This window comes from Diceros bicornis, chromosome 24 (genome assembly GCF_020826845.1).
Source record: "Diceros bicornis minor isolate mBicDic1 chromosome 24, mDicBic1.mat.cur, whole genome shotgun sequence".
Taxonomy (NCBI): Eukaryota; Metazoa; Chordata; class Mammalia; order Perissodactyla; family Rhinocerotidae; genus Diceros; species Diceros bicornis.
The window spans coordinates 2,793,176-2,815,046 of NC_080763.1; the positions used below are offsets into that span (position 1 = coordinate 2,793,176).

A 21,871-nucleotide genomic window follows, 5' to 3' on the forward strand; every position below is an offset into this window, starting at 1 on the left:
CAGTCTAGAATTCTGGCCATACAGCGTAGGAGCTTAGAGCGGGAGACCTGGAGACAGAACGCCTCCTGCAACTCTGGGTTTGCCGTTTACTATGTTGGCAAGCTTTGTCAACATCTTTGGGCCTCAGTTTCCTCATAGGTAAAATGTTTTCTGTAAAGTGTCAATGATTTTATATTTATATGTAGTCACACAAGATTGATTTGTTAATCAGAGCCTGTTCTTCTCAAAGAGAACGGTCACTCAGCGACACAGAGGAGGAAGAATAAGCCACTGCGGACGGTTGTTTCGAATAGGCACCCAGGAAGGCGGATACACAAGCCCACTGTTCCCTGAGTTGGCCAAGGCGGGCAGAGGGGCATGGACCCCCCCACACACGGATTCCGCGGTGCGGAGAAAAAAGGGGACACCTGCTAAGGGGCCAGGACAGGTAGAGGGCCGGGCTCGCTGTGGGGGGACCTCGGAGCCCAGCCACGGGAGGGGCGGGAGCTGCTCGGCAGGCGGGAGGACGACGGGGCCGGGCTGGGGAAGGGGGCCGAGGACCTGGGCAGGGCGGGGTCTCGAGACTAGGCCGCGAAATCCGGGAGGACTGCCCGCTTTATCGACCACTGCAGGACCCGGTCCACGAGGAGAGGAAAAGGGTGGGGCCGCTCAGGCCACGCCTCGGCCAGACACCCGCCCCTGCCCCACCTGTGGCCCGCCTCCTCCCCCCCCCCCCCCCCCCCCCCCCCGGGCCTTCCTCGCCACGGCCAGAGCCCCGCCCCCATTCATGGCCCGGCCACCTCCGCCAGAGCCGTCCCACACCAGGCCACGCCCCCTCCAGTGAACCCCCGCCCTAGCCCCCCGCTCCGTTCTATTTACGGCCGCGCCACGCCTTGGGCTCCGCCCCTGCACTGGCCCCGCCTACGACCAGTGACCATCCCATGGCCCTCTGAGGGCCAACGACCAACCCGCTGAAGACCCCGCCTCCTCCCCGCCACAATTGTCAGTCCCGCCCCGGATCCCCTTTGGTACCTCCCCGCTCCCGCCCCCTTGACGCTCATTGGTTTCTTTCTGATTGAGCGGGGGCGGGGCCAGAAGCGCTGTGCGCCGCGGGATTGGTCAACAGCGCAGAGGGGGCGGGCTCGCGCCTCGGGAGCCGCAGCCACCGCCTCAGTCGCCTCAGTGCCTCAGACTCCGTCTTCTTGAGCTCCGCTGCTATCTCGATGGCCTCGGACTCTGCAGCTGCCAACCCCACTGCCCCGTCCCCACCCCATCAGCTCCGCTCCGGCCTCCCGCCGGCCCCCCGAAGGCACGCCCTCTGCCACGGGACAGGTGAGTGGTTGGGGGCGGGGCTGAGGACGGGGCGGGGGTCAGGAGTGGAGCTGAGATGGGGGCCAGGCTTCGGATGGGGGGTCAGGGCAGGGGCCGTGGGCTTGGCCTGGAGTCCGGGGTCAAAAAGTTGTTGGAAAGTCAGCCTTTTGGTTTTTTGTTGTTCCCGTAAGTCATGTGCTTTACTTTGCGCGATTTTAAGATGTTCTGCCTCGGTACCTGTGCCCGTGCATGCAGACGTGCACGTGCGTGTGTTTTCTGTCTGTCCTACTGGAGACTCAGAGAACTTTTTGAATGGTGCATTGAGGCTTTCATCAGGTTTGGGAAATTCTCAGCTGTTATTCATTCAAATGCTGCTATTGCCCCGTTCTTTTTCCCTGTCTTTCTGGTTACACAGACGTGAGACTTGTTGACGGTATCCCACATCTTTCTTGTGCTCTGTACTTTGTTTTCATTCTTTTTTTATATTTTCTTCTCTCTGAACTTCAATTTCAGATCCAAATATCTGAAAGTTTGGATATTTTGTATTGGACCCGTCTGAGTTTTTCTAATTATTTCTTCACATCTGGCTGCTTTACTGTTTACCCAGTAACTTTTTTTTTTTTGCTGAGGAAGATTTGCCCTGAGCTAACATCTGTTACCAATCTTCCTCTTTTTTTCTTTTTATGTGAGCTGCTGCCCCAGCAGGGCCACTGACAGACAGTGGTGTGGGTCTGCACCCAGGAACCATACCCCCGGCCGCTGGAGTGGAGCACACAGAACTTAACCACTAGACCCCCAGGGCTGACCCCCAATAACTTCTTAATTGCAGAGATTATATTTTTCAGTGATAGAATGTCCATTTGATTACTTTTCTACAGATTCCAAGACTGTTGAAATTTTTCATGTTTTCATCCATTAATTTCTCTTCCTGTTTTTAAACGTATTGATCATTTTTTCTTATCAATTATTGAGGAATGATTTACATAAAATAAATGACATCCATTTAAGGTGTACGATTTGATGAGTTTGACAGTTGTGTACAGCCGTGAGACAGAGCATTTCCATCACCCCCTAAAAAATTCCTTGTGTCCCTTTGCAGTCCATTCCTTGCTCTTCCTCTGGGCTTCAGGAAAACACAGACATATTTTTGTCATTTTAGAGTAGTTTGCATTTTGTATTAATGTAGTCATGCCCTGTGTGCTCTTTTTCTCTGTCTTCTTTCCCTCAGTGTGATAATTTTGAGATTCATCCTTGTTGTGAGTATCAGCACAATCTTGAATAGCAATGGTGAGAGTGGACATCCTTGCCTTGTTGCTGGTCTTAGGAGAAATGTGTTCAATATTTCACCTTAAGCGTGAAGTTAGCTAAAGATCTTTTGTAGGTGCCCTTGATTAGGTGGAGAAAATTCGTGTCTGTTCCTAGTTTGCTGAGAATTTTTATTAGCAGTGGGTGCTGAATTTTGTCAAATGTTTTTCTGCCTCTATGGAGAAGATCATCTGGTTTTTCTATTTTATTCTGTTAATATGGTTAATTATATTGAATGATCTTGAACGTTAAACCAACCTGGCATTCTTGTGATAAACCTCATTTGGTTGTGATGTTTATTCTTTTAAAATATTTCTGGGTTTGATTTGAGCATGTTTTAAGGATTTTAGTGCCTAGTTACATGAGGGATATTGGTCTATAGGTTTGTTTTCTTATAATGTCTTCATCAGGTTTTGGTATAAAAATCATAAAATGGTCTCATCGGGCCGGCCCTGTGGCTTGGTGGTTAAGGGGGCGCGCTGCGATGCTGGTGGCCCCGGTTCGGATCCCGGGTGCGCATTGAGGCACCACTTCTCCGTTCATCCTGAGGCCGAGTCCCACATACAGCAACTAGAAGGATGTGCAGCTACGACATACAACTATCCACTGGGGCTTTGGGGGGAAAAAATAAAATAAATAAAATCTTTAAAAAAAAAAATTAAAAAAAAAAAATGGTCTCATAAAATGAGACCTCATTTTGTAGAATCAGTATTATTTCTTTCTTAAATGTTTGGTAGAATTTACCAGTGTAACTCTCTGAGCTTAGAGTTTTTAACTAGGAACTCAATTTATGTAATAGATATGGGCCTGTTATCTGTTTCTTATCTGTTTCTTCTTGAATGAGCTTTGGGAGTTGTCTTTCAAGGAATTTTACCAGTTCTTTCAAGTTGTTGAATTTGTTGGCTAAAGTTGTGTAGGATAGTCTCTTATTATACTTTTATTTTCTGTAAGACCTGTAGAGATAATTCCTCTTTCATCCTTAATATTTATGATTTATGCCCTCTTTATTTTTTTATCTTGATCATTCTGGATATGAGTTTATACATTTGTGCATGTTGTTGATCTTTTCAAGGAACCTCTTTTAGCTTGATTATTTTTCTCCGTGTCTCTTTTAAATGTTGTTGATTTCTGCTCCTTCTTATTTGTTTCCTTCAACTTCCTTTGGGTTTACTTTGCTCTTTTTTTTAGCTCCTTGAAGTGGAATCACATATCTTACACATATTTTGTTAAATTTATCTCCTCAAATGTTTCATGTTTTTGGATGCTATTATAAATAATAGTTTTAAAATATTTTCATTTCTAATTTTTAGCCAGTATATAGTAGTAGAGTTTATTTTTGCATACTGAACTTATATGTTCAACTTAGCTAAAGTTACTTAGTAGTTTTAAGAACATTTTTCCCCATGATCTTGTCATCTGCAAATGAGGATGGTTTTGCTTACTCCTTTCCAACATGTATGCCTTTTATTTGTTTTTCCCACCTTATTTTCTGGGACCTCCACTATAATATTGATTAGAAGTGGTGAGAGTGGATCTTCTTGCCCTGTTTTTTATTTTAAGAGGAAAGCGTTCAGTCATTCATCACTACTTATAGCGTTAACTGTACATTTTTCATAGATCCCTTTATCAGCTTGTGGAAATTTCCTCCTTTTTCTTGTTTTCTAAATTTTTTTTTGAGGAAGAGTGTCCCTGAGCTAACATCTGTGCCAGTCTTCCTCTGCTTTGTACGTGGGATGCTGCCACAGCATGGCTTGATGAGCAGTATGTAGGTCGGTGTCTGGGATCCAAACCCTTAAACCCTGGGCCACCAAAGTGGAGTGCATGAACTTAACCACTATGCCATGGGGCTGGCCCCTCTTGTTTTCTAAATTTTAAGTTTATCATGAATGTGTGTTGAATTTTGTCAAATGATTTTCTGCATTTGTTGAGGTAATGATAGGTTATTTTTCCTTTGTTCTGTTAATATTTTGAATTGCACTTATTGAATTTTGAATGTTAAACCAAACTTGCATTCCTAGGTTGAACCCCACTTGATCCTAAATGGATTATCTTTTTCCTCTATCTATCTAGCTATTTATCTTCCTGAGTTTGACATGCAGTCACTTTTTAAAGGAGTTTTACATCTATGATCACAAGGGAAATTGTTCAATAGTTGTCTTTTCTTATAGTCTTAGTTGTCTTTTCTTATAGCTTGGTTTTGTGATGGAATAAGTGTATTGGGCCCTGTTTCCTCCTCCATGTTATGAAAGAGTGTGTGTCAGATTATATTCTTTTTTTTCTTAAATTTTGGATAGATTTCATTCAGGCCTCAAGTTTTCCTTGTGGGAAGAATTTTAATTAAGAATTTATTTTTTTAAAACTTTTCATATTTTTGTGTCCTGAGTCAATTTTAGTAATTTATGTTTTGTAAGGTATTGATTTTTTTCTAAGTTATCAAGTTCAGTAATATAAAGTTTCTATCTATACTGCATCATTATCCTTTTCATTATTTTAAGATCTCTAATGATGTCTCTCCCTTCACTAATGAGATTTGTACCTTGTCTTTTTTCTCTTTTTTCTTGATCAGTCTAGCTAGTGGTTTGTCAATTTTATTGACTTTTTCTAATATATAGATTTTGCTTTCATTGCTTTTTCTCTATTGTTTTTTCTGTTTTTCTTTTATTGATTTTTATTCTTAACTTTATTATTTTCTTCCTTCTACTTACTTGGGATATACTCTGCTGGGTTTTTTTCTAATTTCTTAAGCTAGAAGCTAAGATAATTGATTTTGGACTTCTTTTCTCTTCTGATATTAGCATTTAGATCTACAAATTTCCCTCTAAGACCAGCTTTAGGTGTATCATATTTTTTAAACTTTTTATTTTGAAATAATTATAGACTCATAGGAAGTTGCAAAAATAACATAAAGAATCTTGAGTGCTCTTCAGCCACTTTCCCCCAGTGCAGCATCTTAGATAACTGTAGTACAATACCAAATTCAGGGAATTGACATTGTATATTGACATTGATCTACTGTTAACTAGAACACAGGCGTTATTCAGCTTTCATCATATTTTTAACCTGCATATTTCTGTGTGTGTGTGTGTGTGTGTGTGTATACAGTTCTGTGCAGTTTTGTTCCAGGTATACATTTGTGTAACCCCCTCCAGAACAGTCAAGATACAAAATTGTTTATCACCACAAAAGAACTGCTTGTGCTGCCTTCGTGTTCACACCTGTTCTCCATCCCACCCCGTCTCTGACCCTTGAAAACTGCTGACCTGCTCTCCATCTCTCTAGGTTTGTCATTTGGGGAACATTATATAAGTGGAATCATATAGTATGCAGCCTTTGGGGATTAGGTTTTTTCCCTAAACGTGATGTTCTTGAGGTACCTTTAGGTTGCTGCCTGCGCCAATAGTCCATTCCTTTGTATTGCTGAGTAGTATTCGCTTGTATGGATGTACCAGAGTTTGTTCAAACACTCACTCATTGAAGGGCATTTGGATGGCTTCCAGTACTGCTACTAAGAGTAAAGCTGCTATTAACATTCACGTACAGGGTTTTCTGTGAACATACAATTTTATTCTCTGGGACAAATGTCCAAGAGTACAATTTCTGGGTCATGCGGTGGTTGCAAATTTAGCTAGAAACTGCCCAATGATTTTCCAGATTGACTGTGTTATTTTCCATTGCCCCTTGAAGTTTATGACCATCCCACATATTTTGCGCTCTTGCATGTTCATTTTCAGTCAGTTTCTAAAATTTCTTGTGATATCTTCTTTGCCCCATGTGTCTCTTAAAAATATGTCTTTTGATTTACAATTATTTAGGGTTTTTATAGATACCTCCCTGTTGCTAATTTCTAATTTAATTTTTTGTAGTCAGACAATATTTTGTATGATTTTAAACTTTTCCATGTTCACTTGAAATTAGTTTGTATTCTTCAGGTATTGGCTGGAGTGTTGTAAAAGTTTCAGTTAGAACAAATTGATTGATGGTATTAATCAAGTCTTCTTCTGTTCTCTTACTGATTTCCTGTCTGCTTAATTTATCTAGTTCAGAGAGGGGAGTGTTGTCTTATTTCTACTTTTAATTCTGTCATTTATTTTCTGCACACACATGTAGGATTGGTATGTGTTTTTAATAGATTGACATTTTTATCACTATCAAATATCCTTCTTTGTCTCTGGTTAGTGTTTGCATGGTTTATCTTTTTCCATTCTTTTTCTTTTAACCTATTTTTGTCTTTATATTTAAAGTAGGTTTTATTGTAGACAGCACAGTGTTAGGTCATGTTTTTACCCCGTCTTTGCCTTTTAATTGGAATGTTTTGACATTTCCATTTATTGTAATTATTAATATACTTGGGTTTATCTCTACTGTCTTGCTACTTGGTTGTTTTTTTTTTTTTTTCTATTATTTGTTCCTCTTTCTTTTTTATTAGTTCTGTGTTTTTTAGCATTCCATTTTATCTCCATCACTGACAACAACAGTGGATTGTCCCTATCTATTTTAGTAGGGAGGGTTTTTTGTTTTGTTTTCTTTTGTTTTTGGTGAGGAAGATTGGCCCTGGGCTAACATCTGTTGTGAATTTTCCTCTTTTACTGAGGAAAATTAGCCCAGAGCTAACATCCGTGCCCATCTTCCTCTATTTTTGTATATGGGATGCCACCACAGCATAGCTTGATGAGCAGTACGTAAGTCCACACCTGGGATCCAAACCTGCAAACCCCAGGCCACTGAAGCAGAGCACACAAACTTAACCACTACACCACCGGGCCAGTCCCAGGAGGTTTATTTTTTTATTACTCTTTTGGTGATTACTCACCTGGTTTCAGGTCACTGAGCCTTGTTTTCTCAGTCTTTTATCACTCTGTGCTTCAATTTAGGTATTTCTATTTTTGTGCTCTCCAGTTCCTTTTCTTCTGCACATCTAATCATCTGTTAATCTCATTTATTGAATTTTTCATTTCCAACATATATATATGTATTTACATCACTTCTAGAAGTTCCATCTGGTTCTTTGTTATACCTTTTATCTCCTGCTGTATTCATGTTGTCTTTTAAATACTTGAACATATTTAGAACAGTTGTCTTAAAATCCTTATTTGGATGGTTCATGATATCTGCCTTTCAGGGTCTTTTCCTACTGACTATCTTTTTCCTTGTTTTTAGTCTTATTTTCTTGCTTTTTGGTAGGTCCACTAACTTTTAATTGAATGGTAGACATTGTGACTATGACAGTAAATGTCTAGGTTTTGTCATTTTTTTCTTTAAAGAGCATTGGACTTTGTTCTTTCAGGAAGATAAGTTACTTGTGTATCAGGTTGGTATTTTTCAAGGTTTTTAAAACACCTTGTTCATGTATTGGAAAACTCAACGTAGTAAAGATGTCAATTTTCCCCAAATTATTATGCAGGTTTAATGAAATTTATATTAAAATCTAGCAAAACTTTTTGTAGATATGTATATAAGAGGATTCTAAAATAAATAAGAAAACAAAGGAACTAGACTAGCTAAAACAATGTTGAAAAGGAAGAATAAAGTAAGAGGAATCAATCTGCTCAATTTCAAGTCTTATTTTGTAGCCACAGTAAGAAGACTATGTGGTATTGTTGGAAGGATAGACACAGAGCTCAGTGGAACAGTATAGGGAACTCAGTATAGAAAATAGTATAGAGAAGCACAGAAATGAAATTATTTTCTCAAATGATTTTGAGAATTGCAAAGGCAATTCAATGGAGGAAGTATAGGCTTTCCAACAAATGGTGCTGGAACAATCAAACATCCCTAAGCAAAAAATGAACCTCCGTCTAAATCTCACAACTTATAAAAAAAATTAACTCAGAATGGGTCACAAACACAAATCTAAATTGGAAAACTATAAAACTTAGGAAAAAAGCAGAGAAATGTTTGCTTTTTTTTTTTTTTTTTTTTTTTTTTTTGTGAGGAGATCAGCCCTGAGCTAACATCAGCCAATCCTCCTCTTTTTTTTTTTTTGCTGAGGAAGACGGCCCTGGGCTAACATCTGTGCCTATCTTCCTCCACTTTATATGGGACGCCGCCACAGCATGGCTTACCAAGCAGTGCGTCGGTGCGCGCCCGGGATCCGAACCAGCGAACCCCGGGCCGCCGCAGCGGAGCGCGCGCACTTAACCACTTGCGCCACCGGGCCGGCGAGAAATGTTTGCATTTTATGGCAAGGACTGGGCAAAGAATTCTTGGACTTGACACCAAATGTCATCTATAAGAGGAAAATTGATAAATTGGACTTCCCCCAAATTAAAAAGTTTTTCTCTGCAAAAGAACCTGTTAAGAGCATGAAAAGACAAGCTACAGACTGGGAGAAGTATTTGCAAATCACATATCTAAGAAAGGACTGGTAATGGAATATATGAAGAACTATTAAAACTCAACAGTAAAAATAAATAATTAGACTAGAAACTGGACAAAAGAGACATTTCACCAAAGAGGAGATACAGGTGGCAGATAAGTGGATGAAAAGATGTTCAACATCATTAGTCATTCAGGAAATGTAAGTGAAAACCACATGAGATATCACTACACACCTATCAGGATAGCTGAGGTAAGAGAAGAGTGACAATAGCAAATGATGGTGAGAATGTGGAGGAACTGGATCTCCCCTACATTGCCGGTGGGAATTTAAAATGGTACAGCCATTCTGGAAAAAAGTTCGGCAGGGTATTCTAAAACTAAACTTGTAACTACCATACAACCTAGCAATATCAACTCCTGGGCATTTATCTCAGAGAAATGAAAACTATGTTCACATCGGCTCAGCCAGGGATAGAGATGAACTTGCAATTTTATTGAAAAGGGGTCACCAGTGGGTAGAAATTCAAGAAGATATGTGGATTTCATGGCAGAGAACTGAAATGTATCTTCAAATGATCTAATTCATCTGTATAGTAGGAGATGTAGAAACTGAAAGGAAAGGTGACAATTTATGACACTTAAGGCATGAGTGAGGCCTGAACATTTACGAGTCATGGAAGAATTATCAAGATATAGTAGGACATGAGATATTTATAAAAAGCCATTGGGAGATTTAGGACACTGCAGTTAGACTGGGTCAGTATCCTAATCCTGTGCTGTGACAGATGCAGCCGGGGGAAAGGGAGATACCTAGAGTCATCTGGGATTGGGGTCTCGATCAGATGTGAAAAGTCAGGTGGCATGAGATCTGCTAATTTTGGCACAAATATGTTGAAATGAATAAGTATGGGTTAAACAGGGTCAGTAAAACTGAGGAAAAGTGGGGGCTGTTTGAGAAGGTGGTCAGTGGAGGTTACCACAGTGAGAGGACCTGGCATGGGGAGTAACTCTGTGAACAGGCTGAAAGGAGAAGGGTTGTGAGGGGAGGGAGAGGTTTCTGGTCATTGACCTGGGAGGTGACATATCCAGGTAAAACCTGGGTCTGGGTGTAGGTAAAACTCCTCAAGATGAGCACATTTAATTATTTGAGATTCAGAGACAGGCAGAGCTGAAATTCCAGCTCTGTCATTTTGTAGTCATGTGATTTTGCCATATCATTAAGGTTTCTGAACCAGTTGATGTCATTTGTAAATAGGTAACTAACCCATAATCAGTACCATTATTAAGGGGATTAAACAAGCAAATCTATGTAATTGCAGTTGCTGGGTCTCAATTTATTTATCAGATCATGTTTTCTCTACTCCAGACCTCAAGCTCAAAGAGTTGTGATCCTAACCTTGTTCATAACATATTGTCATAATTTGTCCCTGCCATACGTTTATTAACAGTGTTTTGAGTAATACTTGACAGTTGGAGGATGCCTCCATAGACGTCAATTATGACATGAAGGGATGCTCCTGTTGATGACAATTACTAGGGCAGAGCTCCAGCTGCCATTTCACTACAGTATCTGAAATGCTCAACTAAATTCCTTCACTCTATGACTTATGAGACTTCCTGCCCTGTGGGCAGCATGGGACACAAGAGTAGTATTACCATGTATGTACTGTGGCTTCTGTCCTGTACAAGGGAATTTTAGTGCTATATTTACATGATGAAAGTCATTGAACCCTCCAATAACAGAAGAATCTTTGAATCATTGCACACTGCCATTCAACAGTCTCCAAAGTAGCCTGGTCACATATCCAGGGATGTGGAGGCTAGAGCTAGGTTTCCACTGATGTTGCCTGAATCCCCATGTGGAGGAGCCACAATGATTGAGAGCAAGTGTATGCAGAGGGTGGTGACAGAGTACAGAGGGAGGGTGTGGGCCACTAGGGGCTAGTGTTGGTATTGTAAAAGAAATGCTAATGCACCTAGTCAAGAGGTATTATATCAGAAATCCTATAATGGTGCCCTTGGCTGTGGATACAAGAATCTCCATGTAACATAAGTCAGGTTCTTCTAGGATTTGGCATCAGGGAAGAAATTAAATAAAACCTCTACCAGGTCTAATGAAAGTATAAAACCATAAAACGCTATTGGCTTTCAACGTTTTATCTGTAAAACGAGGATATTAGTATCTTCCTTATGATCATAGTAGCTAAAGCCTTCTCACTGTGACCCTAGGGAAAGAGACTGCTTGCCGGTTTGTCTTAGGTCATTCTTCATGCAACTGTGGTTTGAGTGGGCAGATTCACCACCACGTGAAGGTTTAGGATCTCATGACCGGTGTATGTACAAGTAGTGGAAAAGACTGGAGTCTCGTGGCTTCTTTTTCTTTCCTCAGCTTTGTCTGCTTAGTTATCAGACTGTCGCACGATGAGAATACTACTAAAGACAGGGGGCAGGTGAGTTCTTGAGAATGCAACCACAGGTGAGGAGGAACTGGCTCTTAACTCCAGACTTGACACTTCTGTTACCAGCAGATGGGTAGGTTTCTCCTGTTGGCCTGATCTTCTAAGTGCACCCAGGAAATATTGGTGTGTTATGTTCCACTAGGATTCTGGGAGGCTTATGGCAGGTCCAGGACTGATCAATAAATAATCTTCTTCCTACCTTTACACTGACTTAGTCAATTCTCCGTTAAGGATGTCCTTGCAGAGAAGAGATGTGAATGCTTGTTTTTTTTTTCAAATTCACCCCATAGCTTTGGTGGGGTGCTTCATTATAAAGGAATATCACATGACGTGCAGTGCACTCATTATCCGTGTTAGTGGCTACAGTGGCCTTAGGCATGTGGTTAACACAGGCGTAGAGATGGGTAAGAGTAAAGGTTCTGTTCCAGTAGGGGGTGGTAGTCCATCAAGTGAGTTCAATCAATCCAGTGTCACAGGGGCTGAAGTGGAGGCTCTGCAGCACTGAGGTGGTGGGGTGAAGATAGAGTTGGACCAGAGAGAGCAATGAGGAATCATTTCTTTATATTCACCAATTTTAAATTTACTCAAGTTTTATAAAAAATACTTGAACATTTTTATAACTTAAAAAAAGGATAACTAAAATTCTCCTTACCCCGCTTCCTAAAACCCAGTTTGTCTCTTTGTCATTAACTTGTGATCAAACTTGAAAACTGAACACAGTGTGTGGAGAGTATTTTCTTAATTTTGGCTGTGTGTTGAGGAGAAGGAGTATAGAAGATACAATAAAATATCAGATTCTGTAGCCATTTTGGGGGGACTGGAGTGACCACATACAACTGAGAGGCTTCTATTACACATTAGCAGATGGATAGGATTAAACTACAAGAGAGACAATAACTGCTGCCTGGAGGTCCCAGAGAAAATTGGCAGTGGAAACCTCACTGTGGGATAGGTCAGGCTAGTGCCATCCTTCCGTGTAGAATGATCAGGGACCCTTGCATTGTGTTTCTGGACCATCTGTCCTTCTACCTCGCAGTGAACACAGGAAACGTATAGAGATAAGAGAGAGAGGCAGCACCTGCTGATCAACGTTCTCTGTTGTCTTTTCAGTTCTGCAGAACAGTCGGCATCGCTTCATCATTCTCCACCTTTAAATAATAATACACTAATTACTTATGTGTATTGAGTGTTTGTTATAAAGGAAGTGCTTTGCAAATTCGCTCAGTGGATCTCTCGGTTTTTTTGTAACAGGTTTGTACAGGTTGTTAAACCTGTACAGGTAGTTTTTTGTAACAGGTTGTTAAACCATTTCACAAAGGAGAAATGTAAGGTTCATAAAGAGGCAATGTTTACACATAATCAGTTATTTGTCACAGGCAGTGGGTGTTGCTTGTTTTGTGATGAGTCTGTGATTTACTTGAATTGTTAAGAAGGAGAGTTTAGTTATGTATTCTCAAGATAAAAACTTATAACAATATACTATATTATGTATACCAGTCTGGAAGAGAGATTTACCACGTTTTGGGGAAATGTCCAGGTTATTTCACCCTGCACGTCATGTGATATTCCTTTATAATGAAGCTAATATGTATTAAGGCTGTGTACATACTGTGTATATCTTTGTGGGTATGCATGAACAGCACATTCCAGATCAGCACAGGGAAGCATTTGACTGGAACCCCAAACAGGGTTTGAGCTTTCTACACCTACAGCCCCCTTTCCCCAGCACTCTCCTATCAACTATCTGTCCTGGAACCTTGATGGATCTGGTCCTCTCTGAATCAGAATGTCCATGATGTTTTAGGAATCAGTGACCTTCAAGGGTGTGGTTGTGGACTTCCCCCAGGAAGAGTGGGCTTTGGTGGACACATCCCAGAGGAAGCTGCACAGAGATGTGATGCTAGAGAACAGTCATCTTGTCTCTGTGGGTGAGTTGGTCAACACTGATTTATTTATTCAATAAGTATCCAGAGCAGTTTCCACATATCACACTCCCTTCTCATGTCTCATTCATATTCTTTCATAGCATTTATAACTATGTGAAGGTAATCTGTTTATTTATTGATTTACTGACATGTACTTTGTCCCTCCACTAGAATATAGTCTTCCTGACCACAAATTCATGTCTTTGTTGCTGCTCTATCGCCAGCACCCAAAACAGTGCTAGAAACTCAATGAATATTTTTTTAATGACTAACCAATAAGATTAAACATTTGCTGAGTAATTATTGTGTTCTAAGCACTAAGCCTAAAGTTTGAGACCACAGTAGAAAAAATAGCAGGCAACATAAACTTAGATTATTCTGGTGGAGCTTCTATTTATTGGATTACATTTGAAAATAAAATTTTATATGAAGAAACACTAACTAGAAACATTTAATTCCTCCCTTGTTGAAAACACTGAGAATCTTTACTCTGTCTGTGAGCTTGCTCATGCACATCCACAACATGAGGTCCTCTGTGCTTTGGGCTTTGTGTCAGAGTGTTCTTCCTGCTCTGCTCAAGGCTTATGAGGTTTTCTTCAATGCTCACTTTGTTGTTCATTAGTATCCTGTCCTGTACTTGAAGAATATGTATGGTTCCTAACACAGAGTTCAAAATTCCTGTACCTTTTCCCCACAAACAGAGTGTCATCTCTGCAAATCTGATATAATTTCCCATTGGAGCAAGGAGAGGAGTTGTGGAGGGAAGAAAGAGGATTCCTCTAAGGCCTGAGGCTGAGTAAGCTCCAGGCATGTGTGTTCAATATGAGGAGAAGCCTGGACAGTGAGGGAACAGGACCTTGGCAATGCCAACTGCAAATTTCCTTAAGTCAATGGTCTTTTCAGGAAAGTATGAGAAGCCGGTGGGGAAAAAATTCTCAATGGTGTCATTATTAGTAGCATTTATCAATTTATCTATATTTAGAGTTTGTCCTCATTGGAGTGGAAGTTTTGTGTTGTGAACTTTGCCCTGGTCCCTTCCCTTTGATGATTTCTTCTCTCATAACCTTACCAAAATCCCGTCTTAATTTTCTCTTTAATCTTGAAAACATTTTGTAACTGACAGCGCCCTAAAACGTGTTTCTACTCACTGGCGCATTCCTCCATCTCACATTCTTTCCCTGCATAAGGGTCAATGTTTGCCTTGTGTGCTTCATAACATTTTGGTTCTCTAGTGCCTCTCTAGAAATTTATTTTTTTTAATTACTTTTTAGGCAAGAGAAGTGACCTTTACAACCAAGACATGATACCTATACCAGATACCTGCAGGAAGAACCCATCTCACTGCATGCCAATGGTTAAGTTTCAAGGGGGTGAACCCGGGTCCCCTACATTAGAGAACTGGGAATGGGATGGTTATTAGTACAGCACGATAACATGACTATAATTAGAGTTGGGAGTAAGTGCTGTCCCAGCAGAAAGTTTTGCATATTTTGAATTTAGGCAAAAAGTTAACCTGAGCTCAGAGCTATAACCTGAGTTCTTATAAAAGAACAATTACATAAGCATAGCTTGTATACCTAGTCTTTGAAATACAATGAAGTTACAAAATAAATCAACTATACAGTTGAGATGTTACAAAGAAGAAATGTCTGCATGCAAGAGAGTCACACACCAATGTATGTAACTTAGAGGGGAAAGGTTTTTAACCAGGAACTATGACAGACTGATTAGCCTAGAATTCATATATAGAGAAAAGAATGAATGAATGTGTGTGGGCAGTCCTTTAAATGTCTCTTATCTCCTTCCATCAGCAGAAATCTCACACTGGGGAGGAACTCACTGAATAGAATGCCTGAGATGCCTTCACTCACAGATTCACAGTGACTTAACAAGTGTGAAATCACACTGGCCCAGGAGGCCCACCTTCATAAGCTGTTGGAGCAACTAAGGCAGCAAAGCCATGAGCAAACACTGAAGTTTCACCTGAAAAGACCGAAGATTTTGTCAAGAACAGGAAATCCAGGTAGGCTGACCAGATCCCAAAAGACAGAAGGGGATGGCCTAGAATCCATATTTAAGGTCAGAGTTAGCCTGCTTAGGAGCCCAGGGGTGTGCCCAGGAAGCTCAAGACGAAACTCTTGCTCTAACTTTGGAGAATGGTGTGTTCCTTTGCTGCTCTGCTCTCAGCGAACTCAGAAGCTCCCAGGGAGGAGTTTCATCTAAAAAGCTTATGGAGGGGGCTTCAAGGCCTTGTAGTTCAAAAGTCAAGAGTGTGGGTCCTCCCCCACCTTTTAAAAATTTAAACATTCATGCTCTTTGTTAAAGAAAATAAAGTCACCCAATACAAACATGTAGAAATTTCCCCCTATTCCTGCCCAACTCTTTCTTCTTATGGACATATACATTTATATATTCATGCATCACTTTACCACAGGGATCCTTTCTGAGAAATGCATCATTAGGGGATTTTGTCATTGTGTAAACATCATAGAGTGTACTTACACAAGCCTAGGTGGTATTGCCTACTACACACCTAGGCTGTGTGGTGCTAACCTTGTGGGATCATCATCATGTATGTGGTCTGTCATTGACCAAAACCTTGTTACGCGACACATGCCTGTATATGGATATGTGCACATACATGATGCTTTTTACATAAAGATTGGAAAATACTATGCAAATTGTTCTATAACTGCAGATATATTTCTATTTTAAATGACCATTTAGAATTCATTCATATGGATGCTTCATAATGATTTAACTATCCTCCAATTGATTGGCTTTTTAAGATTGGTTTTAGTTTCTTAATATGAGAAATAGTTCTCTGTGAACTTCCTAGTAACTTTGTGCCTTTGTACAACTGATTCTGTAAGGAACATCCACAGAAATGGAATTGTGCTGCCAATTGATTGCAGTACTTCGATTCGTAAGTATAATGAGGCAAATGAGTCACCCCCTGAGCCTGGGTCTCCTCACCTAGGAAAGAGGGAAATGTCTGGGCCTTGGGACATTGGGGGGTTTGATGGGATAATGTAGGTAAAAGTCAAGGACAGGATTGTGACAGTGGACAGAAAATTGAAACTCTTATCACAACAAGCAGAAACCGCTCTCGTGTGTGTTTTCCAGTTGTTCTACAAAATGTATGTGTTCTTTGTATGATCAGAAAGGTTGCAAAACTAACCTAGGACTGTTATTGTAAAAGGAAACCCACTCAGCAGCTCTAGGTTTAGCCAAATGCCAGGTTCCAGCCCCCTCAGTGGGATCAGGGTGTGGCTGCCCCCCTTAGACAGTGGTCTCACCTACCTACCTTTCAGGTAAGAGTGTTTTCATGTCCTTCTGATAAAGGAAGTGATGGAGTCCCCAGTGATCATATTGAAAGATAATACCTACAGCTATACTCTCAGCAGAAACTTCTTATTCATGAAATCTTTGAACAGGTATGAAGAGGAATACAAAAAAACCCAGAAAATCACCAGGAAGCAAGAAGAAGAAGATGACTTCAAGTTCTGAGCTGTCTTGACTTTGAACACCTTCCCAAACCCATGCAGAGCTCAAATCTATGTCAGAACATAAAGGAGTCAGAGCTGAAAGTGTAAAAGAGACCATCTCTTTCTCACTTCACAAGAGGTAGAGGACTCAGAATTCAGGGTTCAAGGCTTGGATGGAATTATATGGAAAGACTAATTTATGTGACACTTTTAGTTCCAATCATCAAACATACCACTGCCATGGAACCCTCCTAAACTACAGCTCTGAGCTATCCACTCTCCTGCTCACAAGACCCTCCCCAACTGTGCAGCCCCAACCAAATCCAGCCCACAGTCCCTACTTGACCGCAGAGGCCCCACACTCTGGTTCCCACCTTGACTTTCCCCACTGCAGCAAACTCCTCCCTCTTCCTGCATATGCCCCCTGCCTACCTGCCCTTCCTCATCATGCTCCTCTGTGGGGATCCTTCTGTCTCCACATGGCCAAACCCAGCCATTCTTCCAGGCCACCACCAGTGGCAAGTACCCCATCGACTCAGCCTGGCCCCTCATCTCACCTTCCTCACCCACTGTCACCTCTCCTTTCTCTAAACATGCTTATATGTTGGTTGCTGTCAAATACAGGAGTTCAGAGCATCCAAATAGAATATGTTTCCTGAAAGGCAGGTATGACTTAACTTATTTTGATTCAACTTCGATTGCCCTTAGCACAGTGTCTTGCACATAATTCAGACACCAGGAGTGCTCCTTGGGTAAATGCATGAATTCTAGGAATGTCCTGGTCTGACTCTCCCAAAGTTTTGCTCTTTTCCCACACACGCAACCAGAGTTCTGCATGGTCAGAGCTGAAAACAGTTGTGGTTGACACTGATCCTGGCTTAGGGTTTCCCATATATATGGGATAGCTGACCTCCTCAGAGAGTCCCTCCCCTTGGCAGGGGTCCCTCTTCTAATTGCTAATTAACATTGCCTATGCCAACTTCTGGAACAAGTGATCGTTCCATCCAGACTAGTTTCAAAAGTAACCAGTACATAGAAAACCCATTTATTCTCCTTCTTTCATCCTGGGTTTTATGAACAAGGTGAAATATTGTTACAGAATATTGGACTGATTTTAGCTGCAAAAATAAAAAGTGTAGGTAATTGTGGGAAGGGGTGAAAAACATGATAAAAAATAGGAAATGTGCAGGAATGATGAACAGTTAGTGATATCTCTGTCCTGACACCCGGTGACCTGCTGGCTTGGTCCTTGTGCATTTAAAACAGTATTTTCCTGAGAGGAAGTCAAGATGGCGGCGTAGGCAGACTCTGAACTCACCTCGTCCCACGGACACAGCCAATTTACAACTACTCATGGAAAAATTACCCCTGAGACAGAACTGAAAACTGGATAAGAGGAACTCCTGCAACAATGGAGAATCCTAACTGAGGTAGAAGAGGTAGAAACTCCCTTCTAGAGAGGAAAAACACCACCTTCACGAGCCACAGCACCTCACGACCACCCGGGAGCAGCACAAAGGTACGCAGCCCTCCCTGGAGGAGTGGGGCCCTGAGCTGGGGAGCGCCCCTGCTGTGGGCTTTTTGTGGACCCAGCACAATCGAGACGAGTGGCATAATATCTGACTTTGCCTGCTACTAAAACATTGGGGAGCACCCCCAGAAAAGCTGGTTCACAAAGAAATTAAAACCAGCTCTTCAACGGCCCATGTGCAAACTCACCCATTTCAGAAAGCAACCTAAAATCACCAGAAAAAAGATGCACAGTGCTTTGGTGAAAAGAGACTCACCTAATAGGCCCTGTGTGCATCTTGGTGAGAGGTGAGACCTCTCCAGGGACGGGGACTGTGGCAGTGGCCATAGTTGTGACCTGGTGTGGGCGTGCTGACACAGACGCCCTTGGAGTTCTCCCTGAGGCCTGCAAGCCCAGGGTCTGTCCCACCTGCTAGAGCACCGATTTAATCCAGCTCAGCCAGGGCAGGCAGACCACCCTAGAGACTGGCCCCACCCAACAACAAGCCCTCAGGCAACTTGTGGGCCTGCATAGATTGGTGACTGGATTCTCTGCAGCCTGGCAACTGAGCCAAATTCAGTGGGGCAGGGTGTGCACAAGGAGCAGGTGGAGAGTGTGGGGCGGTGGTGGAATGTGTGGGGCTCCCGCCGTGGAGAGACTGGGTCCACTTCGGGACATCAGGGCACGCACACGGGGCAGGACTATGTTGAATGTGTGTTTGGACCTATGGGTGGCAGGGCTTGTCAGCTGCAGAAGACTTGTGCTTCTCAAAAACCCACATAGGGGGTTTGCCCCACCTTCCAAAGCCTGAAACAATTGGGTGCTCCTGTGCCTAAGGCCAGCTCCACCCAGCTGCAATCCTCAGAGAGCTGACAAGAGACCTAAAGGCTGGAGGCTTATAGCAATTGTAAGGCCTTGAGCCTAACAACCTACTCACTTAAAAGAAATACTGCAACACAAATGTGGTATTAGAACTTGCAGCCAACTTAGCTGGGGCTCCCCACACCTGATAAAGAGACTGAAGGGCCCACAACAACTACAAGAAGCTGAGCATTACAACAGCTGGCCAGGAGCATAACTCAGCCTCCCTGGGCACCTACAGGGAGAGCAAACAGGCCACAACAGAAGGACACAGGTAGCACACATAGGGGTCACCCCTGGAACATTGAGAACTGAGGGAAGCACACTGCAGGACTCCTAAGGCATCACTTGTATAAAGTCACCTATCCAAGAGCAGGAGACGTAGCTGACCTACCTAATATGTAGACACAAGCACAGGGAAAGAGGCAAAATGAGGAGGCAAAGGAATACATTCCAAGTAAGGTAACAGGACAAAACTCCAGAAAAGGAACTAAGTGAAACAGAAATGAGGAACCTACCCGACAGGGAGTTCAAACTAAGAGTGTTACGGATGCTCACTGATGTGGGGAGAAGAATAGATGAACTCAGTAAGAATGCCAACAAAGAAATGGAAGATATAAAAAAACCAATCAGAAATGAAGAATACAATACTGGAAATGGAAAATTAGCTAGACGGACTCAAAAGCAGAGTAGAGGATACAGAAGAACAGATCTGCAAGCTGGACAAAAGACTAGAAGAAATTACACAAGCTGAACAGGTAAAAGAGGAAAGAGTTAAAAAGAGTGAGGACAGTCTAAGGGACCTCTGGGACAACATCAAGCGCACTAACATCCGTGTTATAGGTGTCCCGGAAGGAGAAGAGCGAGACAAAGGGGCAGAGAATCTATTTCAAGAAATAATAGATGAAAACGTCCCTAACCTAAGGAAGGAAACAGACATCCAGGTACAGGAAGCACAGAGAGCCCCAAAGAAGATAAACCCAAAGAGGACCACACCAAGACACATCATAATCAAAATGTCTAGAATTAAAGATAAAGAGAGAATCCTAAAAGCTGCCAGAGAAAGTCAAGTTACATACAAAGGAAACCCCATAAGGCTATCAGCTGACTTCTCAGCAGAAACCTTACAGGCTAGAAGAGAGTGGCATGATATATTTAAAGTGCTAAAAGGAAAAAACTTACAGCCAAGAATACTTTACCCAGCAAGGTTATCATTCAAAATGGAAGGAGAGATCAAAAATTTCCCAGACAAGCAAAAATTAAAGGAGATTGTCACCAAGAAACCAGTGCTAGAAGAAATGTTAAAGGGACTGATTTAAGGGGAAAAGAGAAGACCACAAATAGGAAAAATTATCTATTTCCATGATAAGAGGGTAATGGATACAAATGCACAAAAAAGAGGTTAGATATGATATCAAAAACATTAAAGGAGGGAGGAGGGGAGTTAAAGAGTAGAGCTTTCAGACAGAGGTCAAACTAAAGAGAACATAAATTAAAGTAGAGAAGGACTACTAAAACACTGAGGGAAAAAAAAGTTAAAAAAGGGCAGTAAGTACATACTTATCAATAGCTACTTTAAACGTCAATGGACTAAATGCTCCAATTAAAAGACATAGGGTGGCTGATTGGATAAAAAAACAAGACCCATATATATGCTGCATACAAGAGACACACTTCAGACCTAAGACACTCACAAACTGAAAGTGAAGGGATGGAAAAAGATACTCCACGCAAATGGCAATGAAAATAAAGCTGGAGTAGCAGTACTCATATCAGACAAAATAGACTTTAAAACAAAAACTGTAAAAAGAGACAAAGAAGGGCATTACATAATGATCAAGGGAACAATCCAACAAGAGGATATAACACTTGTAAACATCTATGCACCCAATGTAGGTACACCTAAATATATAAAGCAATTATTAACAGACATAAAAACAGAAATAGACAGTAACACAATAAGAGTAGGGGACTTTAACACTCCACTTACACCAACGGATAGATCATGCAAACAGAAGATTAATAAGGAAACATTCGCCTTATGTGACACACTAGAACAGATGGACCTAGTAGATATATACAGAGCATTCCACCCAAAAACCAAAGAATATACGTTCTTTTCAAATGCACATGGAACATTCTCCAGGATTGATCACATATTAGGCCACAAAACAAGTCTACATAAATTTAAGAAGATTGAAATAATACCAAGCATCTTTTCTGACCACAACGGTATGAAACTGGAAATCAACTATAGGAAGAAAATCAGAAAAGCCACAAATACATGAAGATTAAACAAAATGCTACTGAACAATGACTGGGTTGATGAAGAAATCAAAGAAGAAATCAAAAAATACCTGGAGACAAATGAAAATGAAAATACGACATGCCAGAATTTATGGGATACAACTAAAGCGGTTCTAAGAGGGAAGTTTATAGCAATACAGGCCTATGTCAACAAACAAGAAAAATCTCAAATAAACAATCTAACAATGCACCTAAAGGAACTGGAAAAAGAAGAACAAACAAAGCCCAAAATCAGTAGAAGAAGGGAAATAATAAAAATCAGAGCAGAAATAAATGAAATAGAGACCAAAAAAAAATAGAAAAAACCAAGAGCTGGTGCTTTGTAAAGATAAACATAATTGACAAACCTCTAGCTAGACTCACCAAGAAAAAAACAGAGAAGGCACAAATAAGTAAAATCAGAAATGA

General features: G+C 41.4%; 1 protein-coding gene across 6 annotated transcripts; it reads left to right on the forward strand.

Annotated features, from left to right (window-relative positions):
- The first annotated feature begins 1,215 nt into the window (after positions 1-1,215).
- On the forward strand, positions 1,216-18,118 carry LOC131420750 (zinc finger protein 317-like). 6 transcript variants are annotated; one of them, XR_009223662.1, is made up of 5 exons: positions 8,762-13,300; positions 14,569-14,651; positions 15,112-15,320; positions 16,171-16,223; positions 16,735-18,118. XR_009223662.1 is itself a non-coding variant. In XM_058566911.1 (3 exons), exons 1-3 carry the CDS (start codon positions 11,238-11,240, stop codon positions 14,715-14,717), a joined length of 399 nt encoding a protein of 132 aa, XP_058422894.1. In that variant the 5' UTR covers positions 8,762-11,237; the 3' UTR covers positions 14,718-15,100. The 6 variants fall into 6 exon arrangements, 1 of the variants encoding a protein (XP_058422894.1); XR_009223663.1 differs by adding an exon at positions 1,216-1,311 and having other exon boundaries at positions 13,177-13,300; positions 15,112-18,118; XR_009223661.1 differs by having other exon boundaries at positions 15,112-16,223.
- The last annotated feature ends 3,753 nt before the right edge of the window (positions 18,119-21,871 follow it).

Excerpts from the sequence above, each read along its gene's own strand:
- LOC131420750 (XM_058566911.1), top strand. The coding sequence starts at position 11,238 with ATGACCGGTGTATGTACAAGTAGTGGAAAAGACTGGAGTCTCGTGGCT. Across the intron at positions 11,364-13,176 it reads CTACTAAAGACAGGGGGCAG|GAATCAGTGACCTTCAAGGG; the intron begins GTGAGTTCTTGA and ends ATGATGTTTTAG. Across the intron at positions 13,301-14,568 it reads CAGTCATCTTGTCTCTGTGG|GCAAGAGAAGTGACCTTTAC; the intron begins GTGAGTTGGTCA and ends ATTACTTTTTAG.